Below are 15,794 nucleotides of genomic sequence, written 5' to 3' on the forward strand. Positions count from 1 at the left end.
ATCACGGGATGCTCAGAGTATTACACACACATCCTGCAAAAAGCCTGAATTTCTCAGAACTGTATGTGGCAGGATCACATATTTGAACAGAATGAGGAGTATTTTAGGGTAGACAAACCCTGAGTGAGTCAGCAGAGAGGCAAGAAATTCAGAGACAACTCCAGTAGCCCTCACACTGATAATTTGTGCTACTCTATTCAAATGATGCTTGCTGGTACTACTGCTTGTTACTGAACGATGTAGGCAAGCCAGGTAGTGTGATGAGATGCTGGAAGACAGAGGTTACAAATACTTATACAAGGGATACTGTTCCTGTTAGAGTAAGGATAACATATATTTATTGTGTTATTTTCAAAAATTAAAATACAAGTTTTCACTGGGAGAAAATCCTTCCAAGGATTACTGAAGTGGGAAGAATCCATAATTTAAAACCTTTCCTTGTGCACACATAAACATAAAACATCTATACATATATTTTGTATTGATTTTATATATATATATATATATATATATATATATATATATGTAACCAACACATTTTATACATAACAATTATATTTATGTATATATACATATATGTACAGATTTATATTTTATAAAGACAGGTATTTTTAAAAAAGTTAATAATGGATGTATTATTCCTACAATATATCTAAAACCAGACTTGACAGTTTGGGTATATTTAGAACTCAGAGCATATGATAAGAGCCAAAGTTCATAAAAATACAAGTGTTGTTTACATGACAGTTACATTTACACAGGTATATATATGTATTTCATATATGTATGAAAACATGATGAACTGGGACTGTTTTGCTCCTCCTCTCCCTGTCATGCCATCTTGATTCAGAAAGGGCCCTTTCAAATTGCATGTGGGATACAGCCTTTGTCAATTCCCCTTTGTAAGCTGGGTGGGGAGTTTCCAATACTCTGAAGAGCTGTTAAGCTCCACTGAATTCTACATTTCAGGACGACTCCGTTAAGAAACCAGGAATTTCCCATTATTATGGCATTCAAGGCTGGATAACCAAAATTTTGTTTAAAACTCTGTATGACTGTACACACGTGTGCACAGGCAGGAAATATTGTTTCACATGATACAAAAAGTTGTCCAGCAACAGATTATGCATGAATCACCTTTTTCATTTGAAATCAGTAAAAGAAACAGGAAGGAATATGATTAGATTTAGAGCAGTAAATGGCACATACTTCCCAAGAACTTTACATTAAACTGCCTAACTTTCTCTTCCATGTAGAAAATCCATATGTTGCATATGATGACAGCCAATACATAGTAAAAGAGCAACTGATAGTGCATTGAAACTAGCTTCTAGAACAAATGACAATGTCTCACAATACCAGACTTGAGGGAAGCAGATGGATGTGTACACAAAATACTTTACAGCAAAATGCCAAATCATGATTGTAAAAAATTTCATTCTCTGAGATCATGATTGCTATCAATTAGAATCTCTTTCCTCACAGAGACAGCTATGAGTCAGACCATTGTAAAGATCATGGAGATTAGTCAGTAGATATGAAGATGAAAAGCATATGGGTGATGCACCATATTTCTCATGGTTAGCTAGCACACACATGGCTTAAAGTTCTCTTTTATGTTAGGATTTAAGATATAGAAACAGAGACACAGGATCTTTGGAGACACATACTCACGGCAGATATACTACAATATCAAAAGCTAAATGTGAATAAAACATAGCAAAGGAACATGAAGAAGGCAGTGATCACATAAGCAAATGGAAGAGGTACAAAATGTAGCAACAGCAGTCACATCTAATTGCTACCAGACTATGTTAGTGGCAGGACACAGTGTTCGACTCTGTTCTTTGTCTTCTTATGTTTCGCCTGGTTCAGTTAGAATCGTGTGTTACTTCCTTGTAGGCATGCAAGAGAGGTTTGGAAAGAAAGGAGATGAGCTTACAGTAATAATGAGCAGTGTGAAATATTCTCATGTGAATTGCAAAGAATTAAAACAATGTAAGTATCAATGTTAAGCCATTATCATAAATGCTATGTATCTTGATTATAGAAAGGATAGAATGACAGTTCAGGTTTGTACCCATAGTATATCTTGATTCCTATGAAGAATACTTTCCCACTGAGAATTGTATTATGAACTCTGGAAGACTGCAAAATAGGGTTCGTGGAAACTGACAATGTGCCACTTCTGAGAGAAACTCAAATATGGAGCCAGACATCATTCTTATAAATCTGCAATGTCTTTATTACACAATATTGTTGTGAGATAAGAAAAAGTTTGTAAAGATATTGTTGAACTGCCAATTTCAGTATCCTTAGCCAGTGCTAAAGGTTTCTGGAAATGCTATTGCAGTGCAACAATATCTAGATCCACTTTATCCATCCTGGCATAGAAGCTGCTGCTGCTGCTAATATTTCTTCAGCAGAGATATCCAAATACAGTGTGCCTGCGTCATATGCGGACGCACCATACGTGGCATATACTGAAAGCCACAGGGAGCCCATGGGAGGAAGGGGCGGCATGTCCCATTAAGACTAATGGGGCGCGCGCCCGTGAGCATGTGGGCTGCGGCATGCATGAGCCCCATTATTTTCAATGGGGCTTGAGCATACGCTTTTTTTTTACGCACGTCAGGGGGGTTGTCCGGAACTGATCCCCCATGTAAAAAAGGGGCGCACTGTATAGTGTCCTTTTATAAACTCTGTTTATTAGAAATTATATCTACTATACACATCACTACTTAAGTAATATGGAGTGAAGTGTTTTCAGCATTAGGATTATGACAAGCAGTGGCCTTTAATTCTATGTCAATTAATGTGCAAATATGTTTTGGTAAAATGGAACTTTAAAAAAACCCCAAACCTTTCTAAAGGGAGACAGTGTATAGAATCCACTTGTTGCAATGCTGTAAATGGTGAACAGACGCAAGACTTTAAGCGTCAAATTGTACCTATTTTAAGCTACACCGACACTGTATAAATTTGTACTGTAGGGAAAAGAACTGGATCTATGCTCGTGTGGCACAGGATGCTGTTGGGAAGAGCTGATGTTGTTGCCATCCAGTGGTGAGGAGCACAAAGCATTATGATGTGGAGCATGAGAAAGTGGAGCTGGACAATCATAAGCTCCATCCACCCCTTTTCATCTTCTTTTGTCAAAAGTGCTCAAGCAAGGGATATTGGAAATTAGAGCATGAAACTGGTTTACAGTTGTTGTTTGTAAATAGATGGTCGCTCAGCAGGTAATGGGAAGAGAAAAGAAGAGTTATGGTGAAAACCTCTGGCACCCATTTGGTGAAAGGAAGGGATCTGGATCTGCCTCTTTAGGTCACAGAACCAGGGGGAGAGAAGCAGGCCAGCAACAACAGGCCTCTGCCTGCTATGAAGTAAAGCCCTCCTCCCGACCACCATCTTGAAGGGGAGAGAAGCAGGTCAGCAACAACAGGACTCTGCCTGCTAAGAAGACAAGCCCTCCTTCTGACCACCATCTTGAGGGGAGAGAAGCAGGTCAGCAACAACAGGCCTCTGCCTGCTAAGAAGACAAGCCCTCCTCCTGACCACCATCTTGCTTGTCTTATTGCATGTTGTTTTTATGATGTGTTAATTTTTGATTCTGTGAACCGCTTGTGATCACCTCGGAAAAGCGGTATAAAAATAAAACATATATTATTATTATATTATTATATTATATTATATTATATTATTATTATTATTATTATGGGACCATTCCAAGGGCTGGCCTGGAGGGGCTGAGTCCTCACTTTAAGTTGCAGGATTTGCAGAAGGTTCCTGGGTTTGTCTTCCATTAGTGAGTTTCGCAGGAACAACTCAGCTATTCACTTGTCCCCAGGGCCTAGGTGTTTCACCCAGGAAAAGCTGAGGTGTAGGTTTGGGGGTGACCCCCTGCCTCAACTGCTCCTTCACTAGGTTGATCCCACATCTGGTAGCTCACAGGGTTCAATACAGTTAAATAGATTAATAGTTAAGTAAAGCAGCCTTTACTCAACCCAATTCCTGTGTCTAGTCTCTTTATTTCCACTGAGGGTCAGCAAAGAGTGTAAAATTAATTGCTTGGCACTGCCTCAAGGATCTTCTGAAACTGAAAAACTGGTTTCTAACATATGCATAAACACCAGGGACAAATAACAGTCATTAATCTGCTGTCATGATAGCAAACCTATTAAGGTAACAATGTTTTCAAATGGTTTGTTTCTTCTAGGGAACATTCAGTTTTTCAAGTCAAAATGGCCCTTATGATTTAGAATGCTTACATGTATTCCTTGATGGTTTTTTTTTTTTTTTTTAGGGCACAATTTCATTAGTCATACCTCCGTCTCTGTGCACTTTCTGGACAAAAACCAAACTTGCATTGGTTCTTTTTTACCCTTCATGGAAACAGGACCTCTGTGTTCCAAGTGAAATTGTGGGTCTGAATTTTCTGGAGTCATTAAACACCTACAATTAAAGAAAGGCATAATTAAAACATTAACAAAAATGATAGTCTGGCAAAGAGCATCCTGGTCCAGACTAGCAAGAGGTATAGAATGTAAAGACATCAGAAAAAGACTGTAATAGCCTATCATAAGTACATTATTTGAAACTGGTTGTGTTCCAAGCGATTCTACTACAGCAAGTTCTATCAGGTTTTTGCACAGCAACATCTAATACAGCATGGTCTATAAAATGAATGAAATAATAAACATGTTGTCCTAAAAATAAGAAAGCTGTGGTTTAGAAAATGGTCAGTTTCTCACCTGTATGTGTATTCTGAGACATTGATCTTTCCTTTCTCTCCAGTGGTTTCTGTCCTGCTTGTCAGATTAACGGTGTTTCCAAAAAGACAATAACGGGGCATCCTTTGACCAATGACACCTGTGACTACTTCTCCTGTGTGAATGCCTATTGTTATCTTTTTAATATTAAAAATAAAAGAGTATGTTACCATGATGATTTGCGAAAACCATTGCAAGTCACAACCTAAGATGCTATAAACAAGGCATTAAATCATTGTATTCCTTATCCAAATGATTTATAAAGCATCTAAGAAACATAATATATTCAGCATCAGTACTACATATTTTTTATCCATGTAATTCCTGCCTTACTGTTTTGCCCCATTTTAAATTTTATAAACCTGAAACTTATTCTTAGGACGTATTAAGAAAATCCAGGGCTCAACTTGTGTGGCATAACATCTCCATCCCCACCAATTACAAAAAAATAAAAATAAAAAATGTCAAAAACAAACCTGTACAGACTCTCCATCAACTTGAACCTGTCCAGCTATTTCCATCATATCCAGTGCTAAATGGCAGATAGAACGTGCATGATGGATGCATGGCTCTGGCAAACCACTTACTGTCATGTATTTGTCTCCAACTGTTTCAACCTAACAAAAATATATTAAGAATGGTATTAAGAATAATATGCATTATCTTCTTTGATCAGAAAGCAAGCTATTAATATTGATATAAAAAGTGTGTATAAGGAATGTATATTAAGCTAAGCCTTATCATTGAATATTTTCTCAAAAGCAACTTGTCTCATTACAGTGATTCCTGCCCCCCAAAGCAATATATGGCATAAATATATATCAAAAAGAGTGAAATATAAAAGCTGGTAGTTCTAGATTAGTACCAAGTTGTTAGAGCTGGAATGATTAATGCAGAAGAAAGAGAGAGGTAGCAATGATATGCCAAAAGGTAGAGGAAAGGGAACCAAAGGCAAAATCACAGACTGCTCCTCAGAAAGTATTGATATTATCATGTATGATATGCTCAACAAATTTAGAAAAGAATCTTCAGGGGCAAATATTTTATTTATTAATTGGATTTATATCACTGTCTTTAACACTGTCTTTTACTCTTAGTAACCTATATTATGAATTAGATTAGCCTAGAGCTCAATTTTTGTTGCCTTTTGCTTCTTGGTGATAATGGGGTACATAAATTCCAGCGATGGAAGGAATTACCGTATATACTCTACTATAAGTCAACCACATGTATAAGTTGAGGGTAGGTTTTTGCGACAAAAATTATTTTGGATTTTGATATGACCCGTAAATAAGCCGAGGTTAAAACTTTGGGGCATGTAACAAAGCAAAGTTTCCAGGAAAAAAGCAAAGGAAAACAATGCAAAAGAACTTACAAAAGTTCAGCAGGCATAACTGTTTGTAGTCACACTAAAGGCAGGATGGAACAGAGAGTAGAACAGGCAGGACAGATTATGTTCTTGCCTTTCACCAGGAGACGATTCCTCTTTTTATAAGAGTTAAAGTACAGTATTTACATTGACCCATGGATAAGTTGACTCAGGTTTTTGGATTCAATTTTTGACTAAAATTTCTAGACTTATATATGGGGATATACAGTATGTTTTTAGAGTACTGCTCCCAAACACCAGTATGGCCAATTGGTATTCTGGGAATAATGGTCCAAAATTTCCCATCTGTGGTATGCCCTATACATAACTAATTAAGCTGAATGATAGATGGTGGAGTAAATACATGAAGTTGCTCATGTATGGTTCCTACCTAGATTTCATGAGCAACTCCAGGAAAATGTTTTGGAATCAGCTCTTTGGTGGATATTTACACAAAAATTTTGTCTCCAGGATACTTTTATCTCAGAGCCTTTTATGATCATATATTGCATCTTACTATGGTTTGAGTATTGGACTATATATTAAATGCAATAGCAAGTACATTTCTATACCGCTTATCAGTGCACTTAAGCACTCCCTAAGCAGTTTACAATGTGTAAGCTAATTGCTCCAACAAGCTGGGTACTAATTTTAGCAACCTTGGAAGGATGCTAGGCTGAGTTGACTCTGAGTCCCTGGGTGGTACTGAACTCACAACCTTGTGGTTTGTGAGTGAGTGGCTGCAGTACAGGGATTTAACCACTGTGCCACCAGGGCTCCTATAACTCTGGAGATCACAATTTGATGCCCTGCTCAGCCATGGAAATCCACTGGGTGACACTGGGTGAATCACACACTTTTAGCCCTAAGAAACCTTATAATACATTTACCTTAGGGATGCCATAAGTTGAAGGCACACAACAACAATTCAAATATTCTGAGATCTAAGCTCATGCCATTTTACAAAGTTTCTCATAATCCCATAACTACACAGTGTTGTTTCTTTTTAATTTTTTTGGTTCAAACTGCAACAGCTAAAACAGATATAGTCGGCCATCAGTATCCACAGAGGATCTATTCGGGAAACTGCCCCCCCCCCCCATGGATACCAAAAACCATGGATGGTCATGTTTTGTTGTCCCCAGTGGCAGCATGTGCATGTGGCTGCACCACCATTAGGGAGAATGGGACCTCAGTAGCGGCACATGTACATGGCTGCACCACCATGGGGTTGTCATCCATGGATACCAAGGGCCAACTATAGTTCAAAAATGGAACTGTGGTGCATACCTTATAAACAAAGGGATTTTTCCGTGAATCAGTCAGAATATCAAATCTTGTGTAAAGGTCATTTAAGAGATTGACAATTTTCATGGCTCCCTCTCCAGAAGCATGTTTACTGCAGAAGGCATTAAATCCAACAATGCCACTGAAAAGTATGGTCACATTATCATAACGCTTTGCTGGTACAGGACGCTTGTGTCTCAGCTCATTGGCCACAGATGGAGGAAGCACAGAATACAACAATCTACACAATGTTGGGTGGTAAGGGGGCGGGGAAGAAAAGGAGTGGAGGGGGAAGAAAGTCATTTTTTATTGCAGTGAAGTTGTAATACTTGATGACTAAACACATTCTAGGCTTCCAGCATTCAGCAATTACAGATATTAATGGTGCTAAATAATTATTAATGGGACTTAATAATCCTTAAATAGTAGACACTAGACTGCATTAGAAATATTCCTAGAGTAACCAAATACCATTTAAAAAATCATAAAAGAACAGGGCAAAATCCAGACATGGTTCTGTATTTTAAGTCCTACTGAATAAACATACAGTGTGCCTGTGCCATGCGCAGGTTTTCCGTGCATGGACTTGAGCTTACGCATACAGCAATCCGTGGAGAACAAAATGGCTTGAGCACCACAGGCGCCATAGCATATATAGGGTGTGTGTGTGTGTGTATGTATTTGTATTATATACGCCACCATAGCATATAAAGGGATTTAACCTTACATGGTTTTTCCAATACGTGTGGGGGGGGTCCCATATAGGAAGGGGCCACTGTATTTTTAAATCCCTGCAGTTGAAAACAGATGCAATTTTAGTTGTTGTTTTTTAAAGTTTTTTTTAAAAAACTTTAATTTTGTTGGAAGTCTACCCACAATCTTCTCCATAGAAGCCACTCACAAAAACCTAATTTATTTTATCAAGATGACAACAATGGTTGGATAAAAATAGTTTGATGGACCTTTTTATGAGGAAAAAACAGCGTAACAGAAGCAAATATCTATGATACAAAACATTCATTTTGCAAGTTTCACTAATCCCAATGGACAAACGGTGGTATGACAATGAATGTGTACACTACACACAAGCAATGGTGATTGCTATTCTAAACTACATATATACAGATTTATCACACATCCCCAGAACCAGCTATTTTCATATGTTTCTAATAATGGTGAAAAATATTTGGTTACTTTGGTTGTTAACCAGATAAAATTTTACTAAATTATGTTCCATTAAACAAACATTAGTGTCCAAGATTGAGGCATAAAAGCTAATGAGACAAGGAAGATCAGAAAGGGAGATAACAATAAAAATGCATGTGTTTCCTTCAAAGACTAGGACATGAAGTCTTGAAGAATGCCTTCACATCTGAGTACACCAAAACACACATTACATAAACACTCTGATGTGGCCTGTAACCATTTCTGTAACCATTTACCTGATAGCAAACACTGGTGAATTAAATGGACTTACTGCTGAGTAAAGATGTGCAGGACAGAACTAATAATATAGTTTTCTAGATGAGTGAATATTGTATGGATTTATTTTCAATTAACTAGGCTTATTTTCACAGCCAATTTTCTCAGCGAATTGTAATTATATTCTGATTCTCAGAGGGCATATATTAATATGGGCCAGTTACATACATCATAAGACAAAAACCAAACACGGTAATCTGTTCCCCATCTATGAAGTACAGTAAAGTTTATAACATTGGTTGCCAAGCTCAGAATCAGCATATCCTAACACTTCTGGACATGGTTGGTAGGTGATGACTACTTTTCATAGTATCCCCATAACAATACAATGAAGACAATCATTTGTACAAGAGAAACAGAATTGAGGATTTAAAGGGATTTGGTTTTCATCATGTGCATAAATTCTTTCCCTCTCAAGAAAGGATATTCCATTGGTACAACATTTTATTAAATGCAGAAACTCCTAATCTGAAATGTAATTGTTTTACAAATATATTTCTTAAACTGTCATTCCATGGTCAAATAAGCTCTATATAATTTTTGTGGGTTTTTCGGGCTATGTAGCCATGTTCTGAAAGAATTTATCAGTGATGTTTTACCTGCATCTGTGGCTAGCATCTTCAGAGGTGGGGTATATATACTGTGTGACCCTTGGTTGAGAGGAAGTGATTTACATATTAATCTCGTCTGTTGTTGAATGGCAAGACCTTAGGGTGGGAGGATATGTGGGAAAATATGTGTGTCTACTTTATTAGCAGCCCATTGTCTGTGGGGAAAGCCCCTGACCGTGGACGATGTTTATTTGCCTGTTTTGAGTCTTGACTTTGGTGTTTTTCAGGACTGGTAGCCAAACTTTGTTTACTTTCAGGGTTTCATCTTTCCTGTTAAAGTTGTCCAGGTGTTTATGGATTTCAATGGCTTCCCTGTGCATTCTGATCTGATAGCTGTTGGCCTGGTCCAGAATTTCAATGTTTTCAAATAGCATTTTATGCCCAGGTTGGTTTATAACATGTTCTGCTACTGCTGATTTTTCTGGCTTGCCCAATCTGCAGTGTCTCTTGTGTTCCTTGATTCGTGTTTGAAAAGGGTCAAATGCCACCAACCTCTGAAAATGCAAGCCACAGATGCAGGTGAAACATCAGGAATAATTTCTTCCAGAACATGGCCACATAGTCCGAAAACCCCACAAAAAAACTATGGATGTCAGCCGTGGAAGCTCTACACAGCTTCTAACAGAGTGAAGAAGGAAAATATAGGGCCATGAATGGACAACTGTAAAAGACCAGAATCAGCTTCTATTGAACAGTTAATACAGACATCACAATATATCCAGCTTCCAATTATGATTTGACAAGGCAGCTATTCAGTCTTAACATATGCTAACAAAACTGAGCAAGAACAGCTCTATAGACCAGTTTTTGCACTGATAATCCTCGTCATGTCACCTATTGTAGGGGTGGCCCTCAGGTCCAAAACACAGTTTGAGGCTGCCCTGGTTCAATGTTAGGGAATTCTGGGAATTGTAATTTTGTAAGACATGTAGTCTTCTCTGTCAGAGAACTCTGGTGCCACAATAAACTGCAATTCCCAGGATTCCCTAGCACTGAGGCAGGGCAGTTAAAGTGGTCTCAAACTGAATTATTTCTGCACTGTGCTTTGGACCTTAGATGTTGAACTGCAATGCGCAACATTCCAATTCAGACTATGTTGGCTAGCACAGCTAGGGGTTGCAGTTTAACAATACCTGGTGCAATTACCATCCTTGACCTATGTGAACAGCATACATGCCAAATAGCCTGTATCTCTACTTTCAGAAGTTTAAAAAAAACTGGGGGGGGGGGAAGCATCTTAGGTTGATCTGCAGCCAGATTGCTAACTGTGTCTGGCTATAGGAAGTATTCAACTTCCTTTTTGCAATAGCACCACTGGCTGCTAGTCTGTTTGTGGGCACAATTCAAAGTGCTGGTGATGACATATAAAGCCCTGTATGGCTTGGGTCCAGGCTACTGAAAAGAGAATTTTTCCCTTAATGAGCCCATTAGATGTCTAAAATCTTCTGGAGAGGCCTTTGTCCCATCTCAGACTCATTTGGTGGCTGCTGCCTGTCTTTGGCCCTCCCTCCCTAGGGAGACCAGGATAGTTCCCTCCTTGCTTTCCTTACATCAGCACATGAAAACATTATTGTACCATGATTATAGCGTTAAGCTTTTCGAAACTGAATGGGATTGGCTTTTCTTAATGTACTGTGCTGTTTTATGATTTGTATAGTCTTTTAAATCATTGTAATATTTTTAAATATTTAATGTTTCAATTTTATAAATTGTTTAATAGCTTTTCAAATAAAGTTTATATTTTTATTGAACTTTTCATCATTTTTAATCTGTATTTTTTTGAGATATGTCGTTGGCTGCCTTGAGACCCAATACTAGGAGAAAGGCAGGATATAGACTCATCCCTCCACATCTGCAGCTTTGAGTTTTGCGATATTGATTATTTACCGATATTGATTATTGATGGATTTTGCTAATATGTTCTCTCTAGGAATATCTAGGTCCTCCAGTGCAATTCTATGGTCAACTTTAACCAAAAGTGGCACTGAAGGACCTAGAGATTCCTAGAGAGAACACTCCACTAGGCATTCATAGCTCCTCTAGCCCAATTTTAGTCAATGTCTTGCAGATGTTGACCACAGAGTTGCACTGGAGGGAACAAAGATTCCTAGAGAGGTGTTCTCTCAAGTAAAAACATAGTCTTTTTGTTATTTGCAGTTTTTCCATATTCACGCAGGTCCTGTGCCCCCAACCCCACCTAATGTGGAGGGACAAGTGTAAATGAATATAATGATAATAATAATAATAATACTAATAATAATAGGTCACAATGCTGCAGTTATTGTGAGAAGTGGCAAAGAAATAATATCAGCAGACTAAGATAGTAATAATTATTACGGTAGTTATATAATACCACTTCTTTGCAGTTTAGCCTTGAATACATTACAAATAAGTGTTTTAAGACCTTTTTGAACCTTGCCTACTCACAATGAAATCAGATTTTATTTGTTTATTTAATTCCCGCCTTTTTCCCAGTTCAGGATTTGAGGTGGCTTACAACAAACTGTTAAAATTCACTGCATATGGAAGTTAAAAGTAATTAAATGTTTAAGAAATAAAATCAGTTAAAACAAACAAACAAAAACATTAAAAGCAACAAAGAAAAATCCAGCACATTTATACATGGTGCGTTTCCTCTAAAAATCAATTCACAAAGGTCTACCAGAATAAAACATCTTCACCTGGGTGGAGAAAGATAGTAAGAATGGTATAACCTCTTTCAGAAAGGAGTTCCAGATTCTAGAGGCAGTCACAGGGCCATGAAGGCCCTCCCCAGTGTTCCCTGGTGGGAACATGTGAGAATGGTGGGACAGAGAGAAGGGTCACCTGAGAAGATCTCAAAACATGGACAGGCTCGTGTGTGAAAATACAGTCCTTCAAATAACCTGGACCTAGGCTGCATAGGACTTCATAGGTCATTATCAGCACTTTGAATTCTACCCAGAAACAAACTGACAATCAGTAGAGCTGCTGCCATAGGGGAATTGTGTGTTCCTTGCAGCCAGGCCCAGTTAACCATCTGGCTTCAGCCTTTAAAATGAGCTGGTTCTGAAAGCTCTTCAAAGGAGTCTCACACAGAGCACATTAGCATAATCCAAATGAGATATAACTAAGGCATGTTTCACCATGGCTAGGTCTGATGTCTCAAGGAAAGGGCACAGCTGGCACACAAACCTTAACTGTGCAAATGCACTCCTGGCCACCAGTGAAACCGAATTTCCAGACTCAGGTTTCAATCCAGAAGGACATACATTTATATATGTGAATGATACCCAACTTTATTCTTTCCGCTTGAATCCAAGGAAGCTGTTTCAGTCCTGAATTGGTGCCTCTCATCAGTAATGGAATGGATGAGCATAAATGTTCCCCCCTAGTTTATATGGTTGAAAAAACTGTTGGCTGGCTTTAGCTGTTCTTTGTCATTAATGGGAAAGGCTACACCTCCTGTTCATTTTGGCGGTTACCATTTATATGTCATTGGATAATGCAGAAACAAACGAAGTTGTGAATCTTCAAACATACAGGACAAGAAGACTGAAAATGTCTTTTTACTATTTTCTTATTCTTACTTAAAACTGTAGTTTTAGTCTTACGTGTCTGTCTTTTTCTTTTCATCTTCCAGTGCTCTTAATGTGTGCTGAAGCCTGTCTGTTAGTATCTCCAATTCTTGTGTTAGTTTGTATTCCTCTCTAAACTGCTCCCCCAAAAGGACCAAGTCACGGGTGGCGTCATGCAGTGGAATGTCACTCAAGTACAGCCCTCTTCTGGTTAAATCATCTAAATTCATCACACTGTAATACAAGAAGACAGTTAAAGGCAATAGTAAAATGTTTGAGAAGATTTGATCTACACTGGCATAAATATTACTGATTATGTTATTCTGGGAGAACCGGTATAGTGTAATGGTTTGAAAACTGGACTACAATTCTGGAGACCATGGTTAAAATTTGTGCTTTGCCCTGAAACCCAAAGTGACCCTGGGTGTCCTATTCCCTTAGCCTGAGAGGAAGGCAAAGGCAAAACCCCTTTGAATAAATCTTGTCAAGAAAAGCCCATCATACAGTTACCTTAGGGTCAATCATATGGAGGGACAGAAAAACAAACATTATTTTGGAAGTATTTAAAATTGCCAAAAAGTAACTATCTTTTTTGCCTCGTAACTTTAATATCCACTTTCCTACCTTACTGCCTAGGATGAGGATTGACCATACCTTTATATACTACTTTTTTAAACTAGTTAGAGTTAGTAGAAAAAATATGTATCAACTGATGCAACACACTCCAATGTGAATTTACCTACTGGCTAAAGAAATGAGATGAAAATCAATCATTATTTTACTGTTTGAGTTGCAATAGGCATTACAGAAAAGAGGAAGCAAAGATACACAGCTTAATATGTCCATCAACAATCAGTGGATTAGCATTGCTATAGTAAAAGAACAGTGTCCAGAAAATGTTCACATGAAACAGCAAAATAAATGGGATGTTCCATGGCTGGATTTCCATCAGACTAGTTGGGTGTGGTAACAATTTCAATTTCAAATGCAGACAGGACAAGATTAAATACTTCTTCACCAAGCACTGCTGCTCTAATCAAAATTAAGAGCCCTCAAATATATGTATTTCAAAGCAAAATGAGTGGACGTGTACACACTGCTTGCATCATGACTGTTGGATTCTTAAAACACTAGTTTTAGTAATAATGCAATTCACAGAAATTCTGTTCACTTACCTGGGAGAACAAAGAAAGAGAATACTATCTGCTTCAGGTAAGTAGATCATTTGACCCTTGAGCCGCAAGCAGCTGATTTCTGTACCAGTTAACTCATCTTCACATTCCAACTTTTCCACATCCAATAGCCCTTCCTTGTAAGAAAACAGAAAGTATAACTTCAGCTCAATGATGAGTGTATATGCTTTCCTATGCTCCTTACAAGCTATTTAATGTGTTAACTAGAAACACATCAAGAAGTAAAGAAAATTGTGTTTTCCCCATTATTTCAAAATAAAGGTGTGAGATTCTGTTGTTCATCCCATTAAAGCCGGACTACTTACTGAAACATTTTGGGTGAACAGTATTAATTACCTTGCTCCTCAGCACAAAAACTGTGTTGATATGTGAGAGGATTCCATGGAAACTAATGTCAATATGAGGCCGAACCAATGAAAATACTGACAGTAGATTGCAGTATCCTGGCTGGAGCTGAAAGAGTTGTAAAACATGAATTTCAGTTAAAAATCTGGAATTATTTATGGTCAGTGATAGTGATTACATAGGGATTACATTCTGTCTCCCTCTGGTGTGTTAATTTGTAAGCACAATTTTGAAAGTTGGTTCCACTTCTTTGGTTCTGGATTTTAGTAAAACGTTGTATTTTGATGGGTGGGGAATGTGATGGCAGTATACTAGACAGAGAATGTTTACTCTTCTTTCAGAATATAGTAGGTATTTTGCAATGCTAATAGATGTTAAAGTAACAAAGCAATTTCAAAAAATTGGTGGCTGTTGAAAGAGAAGTTTGTGATGCAAACAAACGTTCAATTAAATGAAGGCATAAATGTGTGTGGGTGTTGTTTTTTGTAACAGCAAGTAATACAGTTCAAGATAATACAAATTATTAGCTTACACAGGATATGCACAAAATCACTATAAAGCAATGGTTTGTAATACATGAGAATAATGTTGTGAGAAGATGAAAGGGGAAAAGAAAAATTCTCACCTGTGGAAGGACTCTATATATTGCATTGCCACATTGAGTGACAACTAGATCTCTGTCAAATATAATGTGAAAAGGGAAAGCCTTGCAAAAAGTATACGGGCTAATTCGTGACTCTTGGGTGCCATTCTCTTCAAATCTGTCCAAGTCTTCATAAAAATCCTCTTCCTTAGACTCCTTCTCTTCAATTAAAAATTGAATATGATCACAATCTTCATTTCTTTGCTGAATAACCTGAACATGGAAAGAAATACAGACAAATTATAAGCCTTTTTACTCATTATTCTCCAGAGGATAAAAAGAGTTCCTCTTGAATTTCAAAACCATTTCCTTATTTTGGTACTCGATTTGAGTATCCAGACTGATAATCATTCTAGCTGCTTTATCACACTAGGGGGCAAACAGGATTTAAACAAGAGTTAAATGAGAGTTAAACAGGAAATACCTGATGTTTATCACATGACATTTCCTGTTTAACTCTTGTTTAAATCCTGTTTGCCCCGTTGTGTAATAAAGCAGTAGATGAGAATGAAACTTATAGCTGATCCAAAGTAAA

The 15,794-nt window shown here is 37.6% G+C and overlaps 1 protein-coding gene across 1 annotated transcript in view; it reads right to left on the reverse strand.

Moving 5' to 3' along the window:
- Positions 1-315: 315 nt before the first annotated feature.
- The window catches only part of GUCY1B1 (guanylate cyclase 1 soluble subunit beta 1), a 66,962-nt gene continuing 51,483 nt past the window's right edge, over positions 316-15,794 (reverse strand). The window contains exons 6-14 of the mRNA XM_042469514.1: positions 15,242-15,472; positions 14,608-14,724; positions 14,254-14,387; positions 13,115-13,312; positions 7,432-7,669; positions 5,249-5,389; positions 4,755-4,909; positions 4,329-4,455; positions 316-1,895 (exon numbers count right to left, since the gene is read on the reverse strand). Of these exons, the coding sequence (XP_042325448.1) occupies positions 1,872-1,895; positions 4,329-4,455; positions 4,755-4,909; positions 5,249-5,389; positions 7,432-7,669; positions 13,115-13,312; positions 14,254-14,387; positions 14,608-14,724; positions 15,242-15,472 (1,365 nt within the window). The 3' untranslated portion in view covers positions 316-1,871. The remainder of the gene's footprint in view (positions 1,896-4,328; positions 4,456-4,754; positions 4,910-5,248; positions 5,390-7,431; positions 7,670-13,114; positions 13,313-14,253; positions 14,388-14,607; positions 14,725-15,241; positions 15,473-15,794) is intronic.

This window comes from Sceloporus undulatus, chromosome 5 (assembly GCF_019175285.1).
Source record: "Sceloporus undulatus isolate JIND9_A2432 ecotype Alabama chromosome 5, SceUnd_v1.1, whole genome shotgun sequence".
In the NCBI taxonomy this organism is placed as follows: domain Eukaryota; kingdom Metazoa; phylum Chordata; class Lepidosauria; order Squamata; family Phrynosomatidae; genus Sceloporus; species Sceloporus undulatus.